This window comes from Zea mays, chromosome 2, assembly GCF_902167145.1.
Source record: "Zea mays cultivar B73 chromosome 2, Zm-B73-REFERENCE-NAM-5.0, whole genome shotgun sequence".
Classification (NCBI taxonomy): domain Eukaryota; kingdom Viridiplantae; phylum Streptophyta; class Magnoliopsida; order Poales; family Poaceae; genus Zea; species Zea mays.
The window spans coordinates 100,994,340-101,011,802 of record NC_050097.1 but is presented as its reverse complement, the minus strand read 5'-3'; the positions used below and the strand labels follow the sequence as shown (position 1 = coordinate 101,011,802).

Sequence of the window (17,463 nt, the reverse complement as noted above, 5' to 3'; positions counted from 1 at the left end):
CGACAAATGGTCGGGAATGGAGGGGCAGCGGAGGGGGTGGTCTCGGCTCTCAGGTGGATGCGGGTGCAGCACTTGTCGGGGCGGTGGATGGCGGGCACGGGGCACGCGGCGTGGAGGAGTAGGGACGGCGAGTATTGCAGACAAGTGGGGGAGGCGAGGCGACGAGCATAGCGGATGCGGATGCCGAGCGGCAAGCATCACAGATGGTGGGAGGGAGTAGGGGAAATGCCTCCCCGATTTGCCGGTGAAGAAGTGGGCGCGGGTCGCTGAGCTCCTTATGCGATGGAAAGCGATGACAGTGGTCAGGAGGTGGGGGGCACCGATCTCAGACAGGGGTCGGGGCATGGTGTCGCGACGACTGTGGGCTTCGCCAACCACGAGCGGAGTGGGGCGACGCTCGACATGGGGTTGGGGCAGGGGGTTGGCATCGCGCGGGGGCAGACGGGGGCGCGGGGGCGGGGGCAGGAGAGCGAGCGTGGGCGGTGGCAGGCGGGGTGAGTGGGGGCTTGTGGGAGGGGTGAGGACGAGGATTGGGTGTGGCATGCGGGGGCGAGGATGGGGGCGTGGCAGCCGTGAATATCGGACGTTGGGAGAGGTGGCGGGGGCATGGTGAAGCAATGTGGATGCCCACATTGGGTCCTTATAGAGTAGTAGAGATGTATATGGAATAGGTCTACACCCAGATGCTTCGAACATAGCTGAATATTATGGCTCCAATTGAATATGTGGATGCATTATCATTCGACTATCATTTGCATTGCAATCTGTGTTATTGGGCAATATGTGTAATAGAAAACTTCATATGTACCGTTGGGGACTTGTTCTCAAATGCTATGAGTCAATAACAAGGCAACACAAAGTATTAAATGTTAATATCCTTCGTCCTTCGAAGCATTATTTCCCTTAGGATATAATGATCTTCGGACGAAGGTCATGAAGGACGTTCCTTCATCATCATGGTATGCGATAATGAAAGACAAAGTTTATGAAACATGAAAGATAACATGAATAATCATATAATATCATTCACACATTTTCATTATATAAACTTGAGTATTTAAATACAATATTTAATTATATTTGTACCTTCGGCTTGACAGAAGGCAAAATCCGAGCGTTGTACACAAGCGAATACAAGATAGCCTGAACAGTACAGGGGTACTGTTCATCTATTTATAGGCATAGGACACAGCCTGTGAGAAATTACATTCATGCCCTTTACAAATGTTTACAATCATAACACAAGCTATCACGGGTCGATTGGTCATTTCATCTTTAAGTCGGTGCTTCTGAAAATGTACTCCGAAGCTCTTTGATCGATAGCTTCAGCTTTGTGTCAATCTTCCGAAGGTGTTTCTTCTTATGGTACCTTCGGCGACGAAGCAGACCCCCAACATGTACTGTATAACACAACATGACTATAACCTTCGATTAATGTATGTTGCACTCAAATTGCGTTTTTCTATTTGCATATGTAAGTTTTATGTGTTTTTAGACATGAAATTATTTGTGAATATATTGTTATTCATTGTGCAAGGTGATTTGAATAAAATTGTAACACTCCAAAATCACATTCTGAATAAATTAGAAAACTCATTTTTTTATTTAAATAAATGTATTTTCAAATAATAAATTATCTAAATGATTCTTATGTGAACTATCCTTTGTGTTAAAAATATATTCTCTAAAAAAATTTAGTTAAACTATTTCTTAATATAGAGTTTACAAAAGAAATTATATCATTTTAAAGGAATATATGAAAATTATAGATTTACTTTATTGTACTTCTAAAATATGGCTATGTGTTTGAAATATTTTCTTTAATAATTATTATTGTAAAACATCTTACATGAATTATTCTACTGATTTTCATTTGGTTGAATAGATAAATGAATACAGTTGCATCTTATGCTGTGTTTCTAATCTGTGCATTTGAACTTATGTTTACAAATTTAAAACATAGTTGAAATTGTAATTTGAACCAAATTTGAACCGAAAACCGAAATAGAAAATAAAATAAGAAAACAACAGAAAAAAGAGGCGAAGAAAACTCACCTGGTATCACGTCGGCCAAAAGCACTTGAACGGGCCATTTATTTTCCAACTCCCTTCACGTGACCATGCCATGGGTATATTTCTTGTTTTCTTTAATTCTCAAACCGTATACTGAATCACTATAACATCGCAGTGATATCAACATGCAAATAAAAGCAGCTTAGATGAGAGCCTTTCAGTCGTGGACCGCCTGAACAGTTTCGTTTCTTTCGTGATCTCTAACAAGCAAATTAGTTAAGATTTGCATGAAACATCGTCACAGAACGCACGATGCCAGCTAAGGTTTGTTAGGATTTGATATTGATCCGACCTTCACCCGTGTGTGTATATAATACAACCCAAAGCCGTCTCCTTGAGCCAAGCCACAAAACAGGGAGGCTAGAGCCTTGACGTCAGAAATAGAGAAAGGGAGAGGCTAGCCACTACCGTCGCCCTCGATTACGTCGTTGTTCAGCTTACAAGATCGGTTGAGAGCTCGTCGGACTTAACCACTTCACCATCATCTACATCCGGACACTACATCTTCTGCTTGGGGGATCGCCGGAGGAACTGCTTTTGAGGTACGAGCAACAACTAATTCTCCATCATTAGAGGTTGTCCCTGCGTTCGGTGAGGGTTCAGCGGAGTAGCGTGATGTCGCACGTCAGCCATGGTCACCAATCCTCCATGTTTTTCCCTGTCCTCTCCGCTCGGTGTAGCATGCGGCTGGCGGCCTGTCATGTAGACCTGGTCAGCTGTCACACCATGATTTAAAGGATAAAGCTGGGTGTGTCTCATATGTGCGCTAAATAAGAACAACACATGTAATAACAAAGTGTATATAAATAAATGTCACAAATATCATAAATGTTATTATTACATAACGGAAGTCTTACAAAAATAAATGATAAATATAAAGCAAACTAAATATCCATCCATGGCGTCATAAAGCTGACTAGGAGACGCCACCTAAATCAACTCGTACTCCTCATTGTATGGCTCCACCTGGACCACCTGTTCTTCTCCTGTGGGGGGAAGGGTTATATATTGCAAGGGTGAGCTCACAAAAGATCATAGCTCAACAAGTTGTGGGGAATAATGTGCATAACTCACCAAAGGTGGGAGTTCATGTGAAGTGTAAGGCTGATCAACAATAGGGTTAAAGCTGAGCATTGCTTTTAATAAGTTGGTCAAATTTTATTAGTAGTTACTAAATGTAAGTAAATAACAACCAGAATAATAATAGATCAAAATTAATAATAAATCCCAATGCGATGCAAATGACAAATTGAATTTAATTCCATAATTTAATCATGCGAGAGTCCTGAGCTGCTCACGACCGCGAGCACGACTAGTATACCAGTTTTACACTTTGCAGAGGTTGTACCATGTACACACAAGTCGTGTATCCCATGTTGCCTGGGTTTGCAAGGCCCTTAGACACTACCGAGGTGAATGGCTAGGGATCCACTACGAGGTCTTTACAAAATTCTACTAGCTTCAGAAAACCTGCTACAGTTTCTAGGAAGAGCAATGTAGGAATCCCCCGTCTGACCGCCATCGCAGCAAAATCAACCTGGGAACCTCCCTACACACCTACTCCCCTACTGCCCTTGCCCCTATCGGGTAAGGTAGTCCTCCACTAGCTTTCCTAGTTAGTCAGCCAAGGGCGTCCCATTCCACCCTTGACACGTGTTTCTCAAGTTAAGCTCTATGTTCCAATTAAAGTAATAGTCTTATCATGAATAAAAATAGAACAATAATAAAGAATAATCATGTGTAATAGTTATCTCAACACCCAAAACCATGTATAGCAATAGCAATGACTACCCAAAAAATTCAGGGGTAAACAAGGTGAAAAAGTTAATCATACTAGGGCAACCTATTGGGTCCCATCAAAATTAAGTCTATGCATGAATAAATAATTATAAAGAACATTATTGGGTAATAAAAGTGGTCAAGGGTACAACTTGCCTTCAATGAGCTCCTGCTCAGCAACTTCTACCTGCTGAACACCCGGATCGTCGGCCACTACCTCTTCTACTCGCCACAATACGAACAAGTATGGTACAAAGAAGAAATTAACATCACACCAAACATGTAAACAAAATACATAATAATAATCTAAGCACCGTAACGAGATCATAGGAAAAAGAATCACTAAATTCGGAGTTACGGATTTCGAGTTATGAATTTCCGAAGATTTTTTGTGTTTGGTATAAGATTAATTAAGACATCATTTTTAACACAATTTTCATGTTAAAAAAGAGATACTATGTGATGAACAATATTATTACAAAATTATAGGAACTGGAATATACTAAAAAGGAGTTAAAATAAATTTTATATGAATTAAACAAGTCCTAGAATTATTTGAACACTGAAAATCATTTCCTATAATTCTTTTATTCTATTTACCAGCTTCTTGTACTGCGCACAAGATATCTAAATAATCTAGAGGCAACCACGCAAAAAATGTCCCAGACTTAGTCTACTCTGTCGTAGTACCACGGGTTGATATCAATCTTTTGCAGGGTCTCTTACGCAAAGTTACAACCGCGAAGGGGTATCCAACGCCGAGAGCCGCACGATCCCAAATGAACGGCCATGATTAGATCATCGTCGCAATAGATCGGTATGTAACCAGAGCCCCAAGATGTTGATCTAATGGTTACTAACTTCCGAATTCCGATCAAGGCACCCGACCATACGATCGTAGATCAACGGTCCACCAATCACCCTGCCGAATTGTTATGTTTGACCTAATCTCGCGCGTTGGACCAAGATCCAATGGCAGCCAACCTATCCCCGCATAGTGACGATGCCAGAACTGTCAGAGCGGCGGCGCGACATCCGCACGACGGAGCTTCGTCGCTGCGCGCACTGCACGGCCCACCCAAGTTCACCACTACGCGATTTCTAGTGCAAAACGATGGGTGGGGAATTGCGATGCTAATCACGGCAGTGTACCAGAATTTAGGTCGGTGAGTGCGTCTGACCCCGACGAGGGACCGATTCGCGGAGGAGCGTTGCTGCCGGTGAGCAATTCACGCAGATCCACCGTTCCACCGCCCGCGGAGTCGTCCTGTCCAGATCCCGCACTCGCAACCGATGCGCCCACCCCACAGCCGGGAAGTCGGATGACACCGTGGACCCATTATGGGTGCGGCGGCGCTCTCACCCGGAGTTCACTCGGTTCACGCCGGAGGTGGGTCGACAGCGACAACTTTGTCGGGTTCTACGGTTGGCAAACGGGGAAGCGAGCACTGCGGCTCGGTTAATTTATGGGCGCGAGGCGAGCGACCGGGGCATGATCACACGGAGGACGTGAGTTGCCGAAATTCGTTGGAGAGGATCTACAGTGCGACTCGGACGCGCGGTGGGAGTCACTACGAGTGCGGTCCCACCCGTAGAGTAACGCTCGTCATTCGTGGAGGGCTGGCTGACCCGTGGGTCCCGCACCGCAGCGACCAGCAATTACATGCGTGAGTCCGTCTGACGCGCCAGGCCCACACGCCAGTGGAGAACCGGTCACTCGAGTGACAGTGGGACTGACGGGCAGGGCCTGCCTGTCGGCACCGACACACGTAATTGGGTTGCGCGGAGGCTCACAGTGAATGGGCCGAATTAGGAATCCGAGCCCAGTTAGGTCTTTCTTCTCTTTTCTTTTTATTCTAATTTTTTATTTCAAATTTGAATTTAACTTTGGTTGTGGGTTTCACACTTTGTCCAATTGCACAAATTCAAATCCTAGCATAAATACTATTTATTTGTATATATTTTACTTTTATTTATATATGATTTTCTTTCTCCCTTTTCAATTCTCCAATTTAGGGCTTAAATTCCCATTTTTTATACTAATTTATTTCCATTAATAAAATTATTATTATTATTAAATGCACTCACAAATAAGAGCCAACATGATGCATAATTTAATAATGTGTCATTTGTTAAATATTTTCTTTTAGTTTTGGGTGTTCATATGCGATAGTAGGTAGAGGCAAATCATATAAAAAATTATCTCTTTTCTTATTCTTCATGTCACACCCAGGTTTTAGGGACCCAAGCAAGGACATAATCACCAGGTGTGCTGGGACCAAGTCTCACACATATGATGAATAGTGGTACAAAAACGAATGTCACATCTTTACTATATAATAGGAGTTATGTACAAAATAAATAAATAAATACATCATAAGGAGACAACGATCCAGCAACCCAAAGTTGACTGGGAGATGACGACCTAGACCACTCACGAACTCATCACATCATCCTCCATGCGCGTCATCTTGCGGTACCTGTTCTTGACCTGTGGGGGGTGTGAGACAACAAGAGTGAGCTCACATACGTTCATCACTCAACAAGTTGGCGGAAATAATGTGCATGAACTCGTCAAAGGTGGGAGCTCACCTGAAGTGTAAGGCTTACCAAAAAGGATGGTTAGAGTTGAGCATTGCTTTTAAAGTTGGTCAAAATTTTATTAGCAATTACTAAGTATAAGTAAATACCAACCCAATTAAGTAGTAGAACAAAAGTGATAACAACACCTGTGTTGCAATGCATATGACAAATTGAATTTAGTTCCATAAATTAATCATGTGAGTGTCCAAGCTGCTCATGATCGTGAGCACGACTAGTATACCAGTTTTATACTATGCAGAGGTTGCACATCTTTACCCACAAGTCATGTTACCCATCTGCCTAGGGATAGCGACTCCCATACACCTCTACCTAGAAGGCGAGGCAGGGTAACACTACGAGGCCTTTCCAAAGTTCCACTAGCTTCAGAAAACCCGCTATAGTTTCTAGGAAGCTCCAATGCAGGGACCCCTCGCCTAACTGCCATCACAGCAAAATCAACCCAAGGGCCTCCCTACACTGACCACTCCCCTACTGCCCTTGCCCCTTTTGGGTAAGGTAGTCCTCCACTAGCTTTCCTAATTAGTCAGCCAAGGGCGTCCCATACCACCCTTGTGGTAGCACTGTTTTCCCGGGTGGTTCTCCATGTTCCAATTAAAATAATGATCTTATCATGAACATTAAATAACAAACTGATAATAAAAGTGTGATCATGAATAATGTATATCTCTACACCCAAAACCACATAAAGCAATAACAGGTACTACCCAAACATTCAGTAGTAAACAAGGTATAAAGATAGTCAAAACTAGGGTGACCTATTGGGTCCCATCAAAATTAACCTGTGCAGATCATTATGATTAATAAGAACATTATTGGGTAAAAAGAAGTGATCAAGGGCACAACTTGCCTGGGACTCAAGATTTCAGGTACCAGGATGCTCTTCAGGTAACTCGTGACCTCACTGCTAAACGTAGCAATGCAAACAAACATGGTATATGCAAATTGACAGCACACAAAACATAAGTACAAACTACATAATAATATTCTACGCGATACTATGAGATCGTGGGTTCGAGAATCGCTAAATTCGGAGTTACGGTTAAGATGTTATGGTTTTATGAAGTCTTAGGTGATTAAATAGTAGAAATACATTCTATGTTAAGTAGCATTAATCATGTCAGAAATTGTATGAAGAAATGACTAATTCAACCTTAATCCTAAACCACAACTTGCTTAGAGGTTATATTCTAGCCAAACTATAACTGTAGACAGATTAACTTTGTTTATCAAGTCTAATCTACTATATTTATAGGTTAAACAAATATGTATTTTGGAAAATATATCACATGATAAAATAAGGTTACTAAAGTGTAGGCAATATTAATACGAGTCTAACGCAATTTGAATGGATCAAATCAGAGTTACGTTTCTCAAGTTATGAATTTCTAGAGTTATTTAGTACCTAGAATAGAGTAATTCAAGTGAATAATTTTAAATCAAGTTTCATGGCTAAACAAAGGTACTAGGTGATAAACAATATTGAAACAAAATTAATGCAACTGAAACGGATTAAAAGAAGTTAAAATTAATTATTTATGAATTTTCTAAGTTTGTAGGAATTACTTATACACTAAAACTCATTTTATGTATTTATTTGTTATTTCTTGGAATTCGTTTGGGCTGCGGTTACTATTTTTGTCAAGTTCAGGGTTTAGAACACAAATTCCAAGACCCGCTTGTTATGATTCTTAAAGGTGGAAGGACAGCGGGTTGAATACATGATTCTGTAGGGACTCTTTTGCAATTAGTCGCAGGCGAAGGTGTATCAGTGGATATCGACCGCTAGATCAGAGCCAACGACCAAGATCATATCGCCATGACTCCGAACGGGTACGCGATAACAGACGTCCGATCAGATCAAACGGTCAGGATCGCCCCACACCTTGATCTAATCTGCGATTGCTTATCACGTCATCGACGGTCCATAACAAATCTGGCCGAAGCAGTACGCAGGCGCAATCCTGACCGTTGATCTATTATTCAACGGCCCCAACACTTCCCCCTTCCCTCGCCGGCCCAAGGCGGCGCCAGGACCTCCCCACGGCGGTGCCATAGCCGCCCACACCATAACTATGTTCCTCGCGCTCGAACTTTGACCCAAACCGTGCTATGCCTAGAGGGGATGAAATCGAACTAGCAAGGAGGTCACTCACCGGAGGCAGAGATGGCGACCAGAGAGTGGTCCACGGTGTGCGCGGCACCATGACGTTCCATGAGGTCCGACGAGCAATCAAGCGCAATTCCGCCCACCACCGCACACACAAACCGCCACGGGAGATTTGACAAGCACCGACCATGCCCTATGGCTTCAGCATTAACCCCGAATGGCGCTACTGGCACAGATCGACGACGGCGGCAACTTTGTCTAATGCATTGCTCGATATGGCGCGCACGCCGCTTGGCTTGGTTCCTATCATGGCTCTAGGTCGAGGGAAGGTCGCGGCTAGCAATATTTATGGCCGGGGCGGAGTGCAACAGGAGAATCGGAGGATTCCAACCACCCATCGAAGTCGCGGTCTCCGTTAGCTTCGGTGTTCGTTTCGACGGGGAAGAAGACCAGTCCGACAAAGGGCCCCCACATGTCATCAACACTGGATTTGGGAGGGGCGCGCGTTTGAGAGGCTGGGCAGCGGGGTCTACGGTGTCTGAAGGGCGCGCAGAGGGGCTTCTTAGACCGACTAGAGCTAGTTTTTGCCTTGATAGGTTCTTCCTTTTTTCTTTTACTTTTTTTTCTATTTTTTATTTTCATTCTATCTTCTCTATTTAAATTCAATTTCAGATTTCATTTGGATTCAACTTCTCATCAAAGTTTGAGTTTAACTTTAAATGCATAGATAAAACTCCAAGCATGAGTGCAAGGTTTATTTTGTTTATATTCATTGCATTATTCATTTAAGCAAATACTTCTAAGTGTATATTTTATACACACCAAATATATGTTTTAATGAATAAATTTCTCTTGCGCAAATTTATTAAGAGTTAGTTTAACCTAACCATTTCAGATAATATCTCTAAACATTTTATCCAAAAGAATAACTTAATTTATATAAGATCATTAAATATTTTATTATTAGCTATATTTGTTTTAGAAGATGTGACTTAAACGGTGAGATGGTTCCTATTATTTTATTAGAATTCCATAATAATTTTTTGGGTGCTACAAATTCTACTTTTCAAACATAAACTTGTCTCAAAATTTTGAGTACAAAGGTAAAATGCAAGAACTCCATCATGAGGTGTATGATTCTATATCTATTTATTTTGTTATTTGGCTAACTTAATTCTATTCAATTAGACATTCAAAAGCATGAGAAACCCAATAATATCCAAAGGTTTCAAAAATCCCTAAAACACTATTTTAAATATATTCATTTATTTATTTCATTGTTATTATTATTATTTTGCTACCAATTTTGGGCTTTACAAATCCTACCCCTTAACAGAAATCTCGTCCTCGAGATTTGTGAGAAAAGGGATACAGAAGGAATGGTTTGTAATTCAGCTTTCAGTTTCTAATTGGTTCCAAAATCAAAAAAAAATTTAAAGGCACGGGTATATATATATGTATAGCCATCCAATGTGTAAAAAAATGTCTTTAAAGCATGGATAGGCTTGGGTAGAACATAGTAGGGTAAGGAAAGACTCCATCCAAGACTTGTGGATCCTGATTCCTTTGAAGATCTGGCTTAAATCCTATCCTTCCTTGATTTGATGAGGTTGATCATCTTCGATCTTCGGCCTTGGAATCGTCACCCAAGTTGGGGACATATAGTTAAGATGGCTTGTAGGTAGGGACATATGGTTAGTAGGTAGGTCACATAAAATGAGTGTTGACGTGGCATAATCTAGCTTCCTTTGGGGTCTAGCTTGATTCCTATTCTTCTTTAATGAGATTGATCTCTTCTTTCTTGAGCTTTGGTGTATCAATCCGAGTTTGGGACAGGAGGTTAAGATAGATCTGTAGGTAACAGATGGGTAGAGGGTTTAGTAGGTAGCTGTCGGGGACCATAATTAGGGGTACCCTCAAGACGCCTAATTCTCAGCTGGTAACCCCCATCAGCATAAAGCTGCAGAGGCCTGATGGGTGCGATTAAGTCAGGGATCAGTCCATACGAGCGACTCGATCACGCCTCGCCCGAGCCTAGCCTCGGGCAAGGGCAGCCGACCCCGAGGGGTTTCCGTCTCGCCCGAGGCCCCCCTTTTTAACGGCGGACACATCTCCGGCTCGCCCGAGGCCTTGCCTTCGCTAAGAAGCAACCCTGACTAAATCGCCGCACCAACCGACCAAGTTGCAGGACCATTTAACGCGAAGGCCCTGCCAAAGGCGCCATAAGAAGCTCCGCCCGACCCAGGGCTCGGACTCGGGCCAAGCCCCGGAAGACGGCGAACTCCGCTCCGCCCGACCCAGGGCTCGGACTCGGGCTAAGCCCCGGAAGACGGCGAACTCCGCTCCACCCGACCCAGGGCTCGGACTCGGGCTAAGCCCCGGAAGACGGCGAACTCCGCTCCGCCCGACCCAGGGCTCGGACTCGGGCTAAGCCCCGGAAGACGGCGAACTCCGCTCCGCCCGACCCAGGGCTCGGACTCGGGCTAAGCCCCGGAAGACGGCGAACTCCGCTCCGCCCGACCCAGGGCTCGGACTCGGGCTAAGCCCCGGAAGACGGCAAACTCCGCTCCGCCCGACCCAGGGCTCGGACTCGGGCTAAGCCCCGGAAGACGGCGAACTCCGCTCCGCCCGACCCAGGGCTCGGACTCGGGCTAAGCCCCAGAAGACGGCGAACTCCGCTCCGCCCGACCCAGGGCTCGGACTCGGGCTAAGCCCCAGAAGACGGCGAACTCCGCTCCGCCCGACCCAGGGCTCGGACTTGGGCTAAGCCCCGGAAGACGGCGAACTCCGCTCCGCCCGACCCAGGGCTCGAACTCAGGCTAAGCTCCGGAAGACGGCGAACTCCGCTCCGCCCGACCCTGGGCTCGGACTTGGGCTAAGCCCCAGAAGACGACGAACTCCGCTTCGCCCGACCCCAGGGCTCGGACTCCGCCCTGGCCTCTGCCGAACGACCTTCGCCTCGCCCGACCCAGGAGATCGGGCTCGGCCTCGGCCACGGAAGACAGACTCGACCTCGGCTTCGGAGGAGCCACCACGTCGCCCGACCTAGGGCACAGGCCCGCCACGTCAACAGGAAGCGCCATCATCACCCTACCCCGAGCCGACTCGGGCCGCAGAGAACAAGACCGGTGTCCCATCTGGCCAGCTTCGCCAGATAGGCAATGATGGCGCCCCGCTAGCCCTGTGACGACGGCGGCTCTCAGCTCCCTTACGGAAGCAGGGGGACGTCAGCAAGGACTCAACCGCTCCGACAGCTGTCCCTCCACCAGGCTCCGTTGCTCCTCCGACAGCCACGACATCACGCCAGCTGGGTGCCAAGATCTCTCCGGCTGCCACATTGGCATGTACTTAGGGCGCTAGCTTTCCCTCCGCTAGACACGTAGCACTCTGCTACACCCCCATTGTACACCTGGATCCTCTCCTTACACCTATAAAAGGAAGGACCAGGGCCTCCTTAGAAAAGGTTGGCCGCGCGGGGACGAGGACGGGGCAGGCGCTCTCTTGGGGCCGCTCGCTTCCCTCACCCGCGTGGACGCTTGTAACCCCCTACTGCAAGCGCACCCGACCTGGGCGCGGGACGAACACGAAGGCCGCGGGATTTCCACCTCTCTCACGCCCGTCTCCGGCCGCCTCGCTTCCCCCCTTCGCGCTCGCCCACGCGCTCGACCCATCTGGGCTGGGGCACACGGCACACTCACTCGTCGGCTCAGGGACCCCCCGGTCTCGAAACGCCGACAGTAGCTATATGCTAGATGGGATTAGTTATGTAACCTGTTATGTAGGTCAAGTTGTTGGGTATGACCGAGTTGATTTAAGTCACCAATTTAGTCTTAAGTGAATTAGGAGTATGGCCTTATCTTTTGTACCAACATTAAGAATCACCCACTAGGTTAAATCATATTAGATTAGATAGGGTCTAGATTAGATTGGATATGAATAGATTAGACTAGTTTAGGCTAGATAGATCTACTAAGGTAGGATAAATATTATTAGGATATGTTAGAATTTTTTTGAGATAGGATGGATCATATGGTGTAGGTAGGTTAGAATCTCTGTTAGGTTAACACAGAGGGGTTATGCAACTATCGGGTGGTTAAGGTAGTTGCATATGGTAAAGTTGGTCTAGGGCACCAATTTTAGGTTAGATTGGTATAACTAGATTAGACTAGATAGAATCTCATTAATTTTAATTAGATCATGGTTGTTACACTAGGATGAGATGAGTATAGGGTGTAGCATAAGATGAGGTAAGATAGAATCTTTTCAAGATAGGATGGTCTACAATATAGATCAATTTATTTACTTTATTTGCTCTTCTTCTTTTTTACATATTTTTTTGTATACCTATATGCATATGTAGATGTAATTGTGGATATTACTCCACAACTCATCACACTCAATTAAAGATCCAAATCAGACAAATATCATAAGAACAAGCATTCAAGTGTATAGATACCTACAAAAATAGTTTTGTATTTGTTCCTAAGATTAGGTCTCCAATTCCTAAAGGTCACTTTAGGTACACAATTTCAAAGTGTAAAATCCACTTTTGTCTTTAGAGTGAAAAGGTAAGAGTAATCAGAGTAAAGGAGCAGTGGATGAGAAAAGATTAAGGAAAGCTTAGAAAGGATTAAAGTAGCAAAGGTAAGTATGTAAGGGTTGTCCAGTTCTATCTAGGTTTCGTCCTAGAGTCAACATTGCTCTAATATCACTTCTGTCACACCCGAGTCTTAGGGACCCGAGCGCGGACATAATCACCAGGTGTGCTGGGACCAAGTCTCACAAATATGATGAATAGTGGTACAAAAATGAATGTCACATCATTACTATATAATAGGAGTTCTGTACAAAATAAATAAATAAATAAATACAACATAAGGATACAATGATCCAGCAACCCAAAGTTGACTGGGAGATGACGGCCTAGACCACTAACGAACTCATCACAACATCCTCCATGCACCTCATCCTGCGGTACCTGTTCTTGACCTGTGGGAGGGTGTGAGACAGCAAGAGTGAGCTCACATACATTCATCGCTCAACAAGTTGTGGGGAATAATGTGCATGAACTCGCCAAAGGTGGGAGCTCATGCGAAGTGTAAGGCTTACCAAAGAGGATGGTTAGAACTGAGCATTGCTTTTAAAGTTGGTCAAAATTTTTATTAGCAATCACTAAGGTGCCGTTTGGTTCACGAAATGTAACGTAAATGGTAATGGTAACATTCACACTCGAATACTGGCGGTAACAAATTTGAATAAGGCGGTATCCATTTATAGTATAATATCGATTACGATTGGACTAAAACAAACATGATTTAATGTTATCGGTTACCCATTACGTTACCAATATGTGAACTAAACGGCACCTAAGTATAAGTAAATACCAACCCAATTAAGTAGTAGAAAAAAAGTGATAACAACACCTGCGATGCAATGCATATGACAAATTGAATTTAGTTCCATAAATTAATCATGTGAGTGTCCGAGCTGCTCATGACCATGAGCACGGCTAGTATACCAGTTTTACACTCTACAGAGGTTACACATCTTTATCCACAAGTCATGTTACCCATCTGCCAAGGGATAGCGACTTCCATACACCTCTACCTAGGAGGCGAGGCAGGGTAACAAAACGAGGCCTTTGCAAAGTTCCACTAGCTTCAGAAAACCCGCTACAGTTTCTAGGAAGCTCTAATGTAGGGACCCCTCGCCTGACCGCCATCGCAGCAAAATCAACCCAAGGGCCTCCCTACACTGACCACTCCCCTACTGCCTTTGCCCCTTTCGGGTAAGGTAGTCCTCCACTAGCTTTCCTAATTAGTCAGCAAAGGGCGTCCCATACACCCTTGTGGTAGCACTGTTTTCCAAGGTGGTTCTCCATGTTCCAATTAACATAATGATCTTATCATGAACAGTAAATAACAAACTGATAATAAAAGTGTGATCATGAATAACGTATATCTCTATACCCAAAACCACATAAAGCAATAACAGGTACTACCCAAACATTCAGTGGTAAACAAGGTATAAAGATAGTCAAAACTAGGGTGACCAATTGGGTCCCATCAAAATTAACCTGTGTAGATCATTATGATTAATAAGAACATTATTGGGTAAAAAGAAGTGATCAAGGGCACAACTTGCGTGGGACTCAAGATTCCACGTACCAGGATGCTCTTCAGGTAACTCGTGACCTCACCGCTAAACGTAGCAATGCAAACAAACATGGTATAGGCTAATTAACATCACACCAAACATAAGTACAAACTGCATAATAATATTCTACGCGATGCTACAAGATCGTGGGTTCGAGAATCGCTAAATTCGGTGTTGCGGTTAAGAAGTTATGGTTTTCTGAAGTCTTAGGTGATTAAATAGTAGAAATACATTCTATGTTAAGTAGCATTAATCATGTCAGAAATTGTATGAAGAAATGACTAATTCAACCTTAATCCTAAACCACAACTTGCTTAGAGGTTATATTCTAGCCAAACTATAACTGTAGACAGATTAACTTTGTTTATCAAGTCTAATCTACTATATTTATAGGTTAAACAAATATGTATTTTGGAAAATATGTCACATGATAAAATAAGGTTACTAAAGTGTAGGCAATATTAATACGAGTCTAACGCAATTTGAATGGATCAAATCGGAGTTACGTTTCTCTAGTTATGAATTTCCGGAGTTATTTAGTACATAGAATAGAGTAATTCAAGTGAATAATTTTAAATCCAGTTTCATGGCTAAACAAAGGTACTAGGTGATAAACAATATTGAAACAAAATTAATGCAACTTGAACGGATTAAAAAGGAGTTAAAATTAATTATTTATGAATTTTCTAAGTTTGTAGGAATTACTTATACACTAAAACTCATTTTCTGTATTTATTTGTTATTTCCTGGAATTCGTTTGGGCTGTGGTTACTATTTTTATCAAGTTTAGGGTTCAGAACACAAATTCCAGGACCCGCTTGTTATGATTCTTAATGGTGGAAGAACCGCGGGTTGAATACATGATTCTGTAGGGACTCTTTTGAAACTAGTCACACGCGAAGGGGTATTAGTGGATATCGACCGCCAGATCAGAACCAACGGCCAAGATCATATCACCATGACTCCGAACGGGTACGCGATGACAGACGTCCGATCAGATCAAACGGTCAGGAGTGCCCCACGCCTTGATCTAATCTGCGATCGCTTATCACGCCATCGATGGTCCAGAACGAATCTGGCCGAAGCGTTACGCAGGAGCAATCCTGATCGTTGATCTATTATTCAACGGCCCCAACATTTCCCACTTCCCTCGCCGGCCCGAGGCGGCGCCAGGACCTCCCCACGGCGGCACCATAGCTGCCCACACCATACCTATGTTCCTCGCGCTCGAACTTTGACCCAGACCGCGCTACGCCCAGAGGGGATGAAATCGAGCTAGCAAGGAGGTCACTCACCAGAGGTGGGGATGGCGACCAGAGAGTGGTCCACGGTGTGCGCGGCACCACGATGTTCCATGAGGTCCGACGAGCAACCAAGCGCAATTTCGCCCACCACCGCGCACACAAACCCCTAGGGGAGATCTAACGAGCATCGACCATGCCCTGCGGCTTCAGCATTAACCCCGAATGGTGCTGCTGGCACAGATCGACGACAGCGACAACTTTCTCAAATGCATTGCTCGATATGGCGCGCACGCCGCCCGGCTTGGTTCCTATCATGGCTCTGGGTCGAGGGAAGGTCGCGGTAAGCAATATTTATGGCCGGGGCGGAGGGGCAACTGGAGAATCGGAGGATCCCAACTACCCACCGAAGTCGCGATCTCCGTTAGCTTCGGTGTTCGTTCCGACGAGGAAGAAGACCAGTCCGACAAAAGGGCCCCACATGTCATCAACACTGGATTTGGGAGGGCGCGCTTTTGAGAGGCTGAGCAGCGGGGTCTACGGTGTCAGAAGGGCGCGCAGAGGGGCTTTATGGGCCGACTACAACTAGTTTTGGCCCAGATAGGTTCTTCCTGTTTTCTTTTACTTTTTTTCTATTTCTGATTTTCATTCTCTCTTCTCTATTTAAATTCAAATTCAGATTTCATTTGGATTCAACTTCTCATCAAAGTTTGAGTTTAACTTTAAATGCACATATACAAATCCAAGCATGAGTGCAAGGTTTATTTTGTTTATATTCATTGCATTATTCATTTAAGAAAATACTTCTAAGTGTATATTTTATACACACCAAATATATGTCTTAATGAAATTATTTCTCTTGCGCAAATTTATTAAGAGTTAGTTTAACCTAACCATTTCAGATAATATCTCTAAAAATTTTATCCAAAAGGATAACTTAATTTATATAAGATCATTAAATCTTTTATTATTAGCTATATTTATTTTAGAAGATGTGACTTAAAAGGTGAGATGGTTCGTATTATTTTATTAGAATTCCATATAATATTTTTGGGTGCTACAAATACTACTTTTCAAACTTAAACTTGTCTCAAAATTTTTAGTACAAAGGTAAAATGCAAGAACTCCATCATGAGGTGCATGATTATATATCTATTTATTTTTTATTTGGCTAACTTAATTCTATTCAATTAGACATTCAAAAGCATGAGAAACCCAATAATATCCAAAGGTTTCAAAAATCCCTAAAACACTATCTTAAATATATTCATTTATTATTATTATTATTATTATTATTATTATTATTATTATTATTATTGTTATTCTTATTATTATTATTATTATTTTTCTAATAATTTTGGGCTTTACACTTCACAACTTGGGTATTACACCAGCCGTGGCCACTAGCACGTGCACCCAGGCAGCGTGCTTCGGTGAGGCCCATGGCCATGGCGTGGCCCCCACAAGCAGTTTGTGTCTCTGTCTATTGATGCGTGATGGCCA

The 17,463-nt window shown here is 43.7% G+C and overlaps 1 protein-coding gene across 1 annotated transcript in view; it reads left to right on the top strand.

Annotated features, from left to right (window-relative positions):
* The first annotated feature begins 282 nt into the window (after nucleotides 1–282).
* Nucleotides 283–17,463, top strand: part of LOC103648812 (uncharacterized) — a 51,935-nt gene continuing 34,754 nt past the window's right edge. Inside the window, exon 1 of the mRNA XM_020548936.1 lies at nucleotides 283–494. Within this exon, the coding sequence (XP_020404525.1) occupies nucleotides 283–494 (212 nt within the window). The remainder of the gene's footprint in view (nucleotides 495–17,463) is intronic.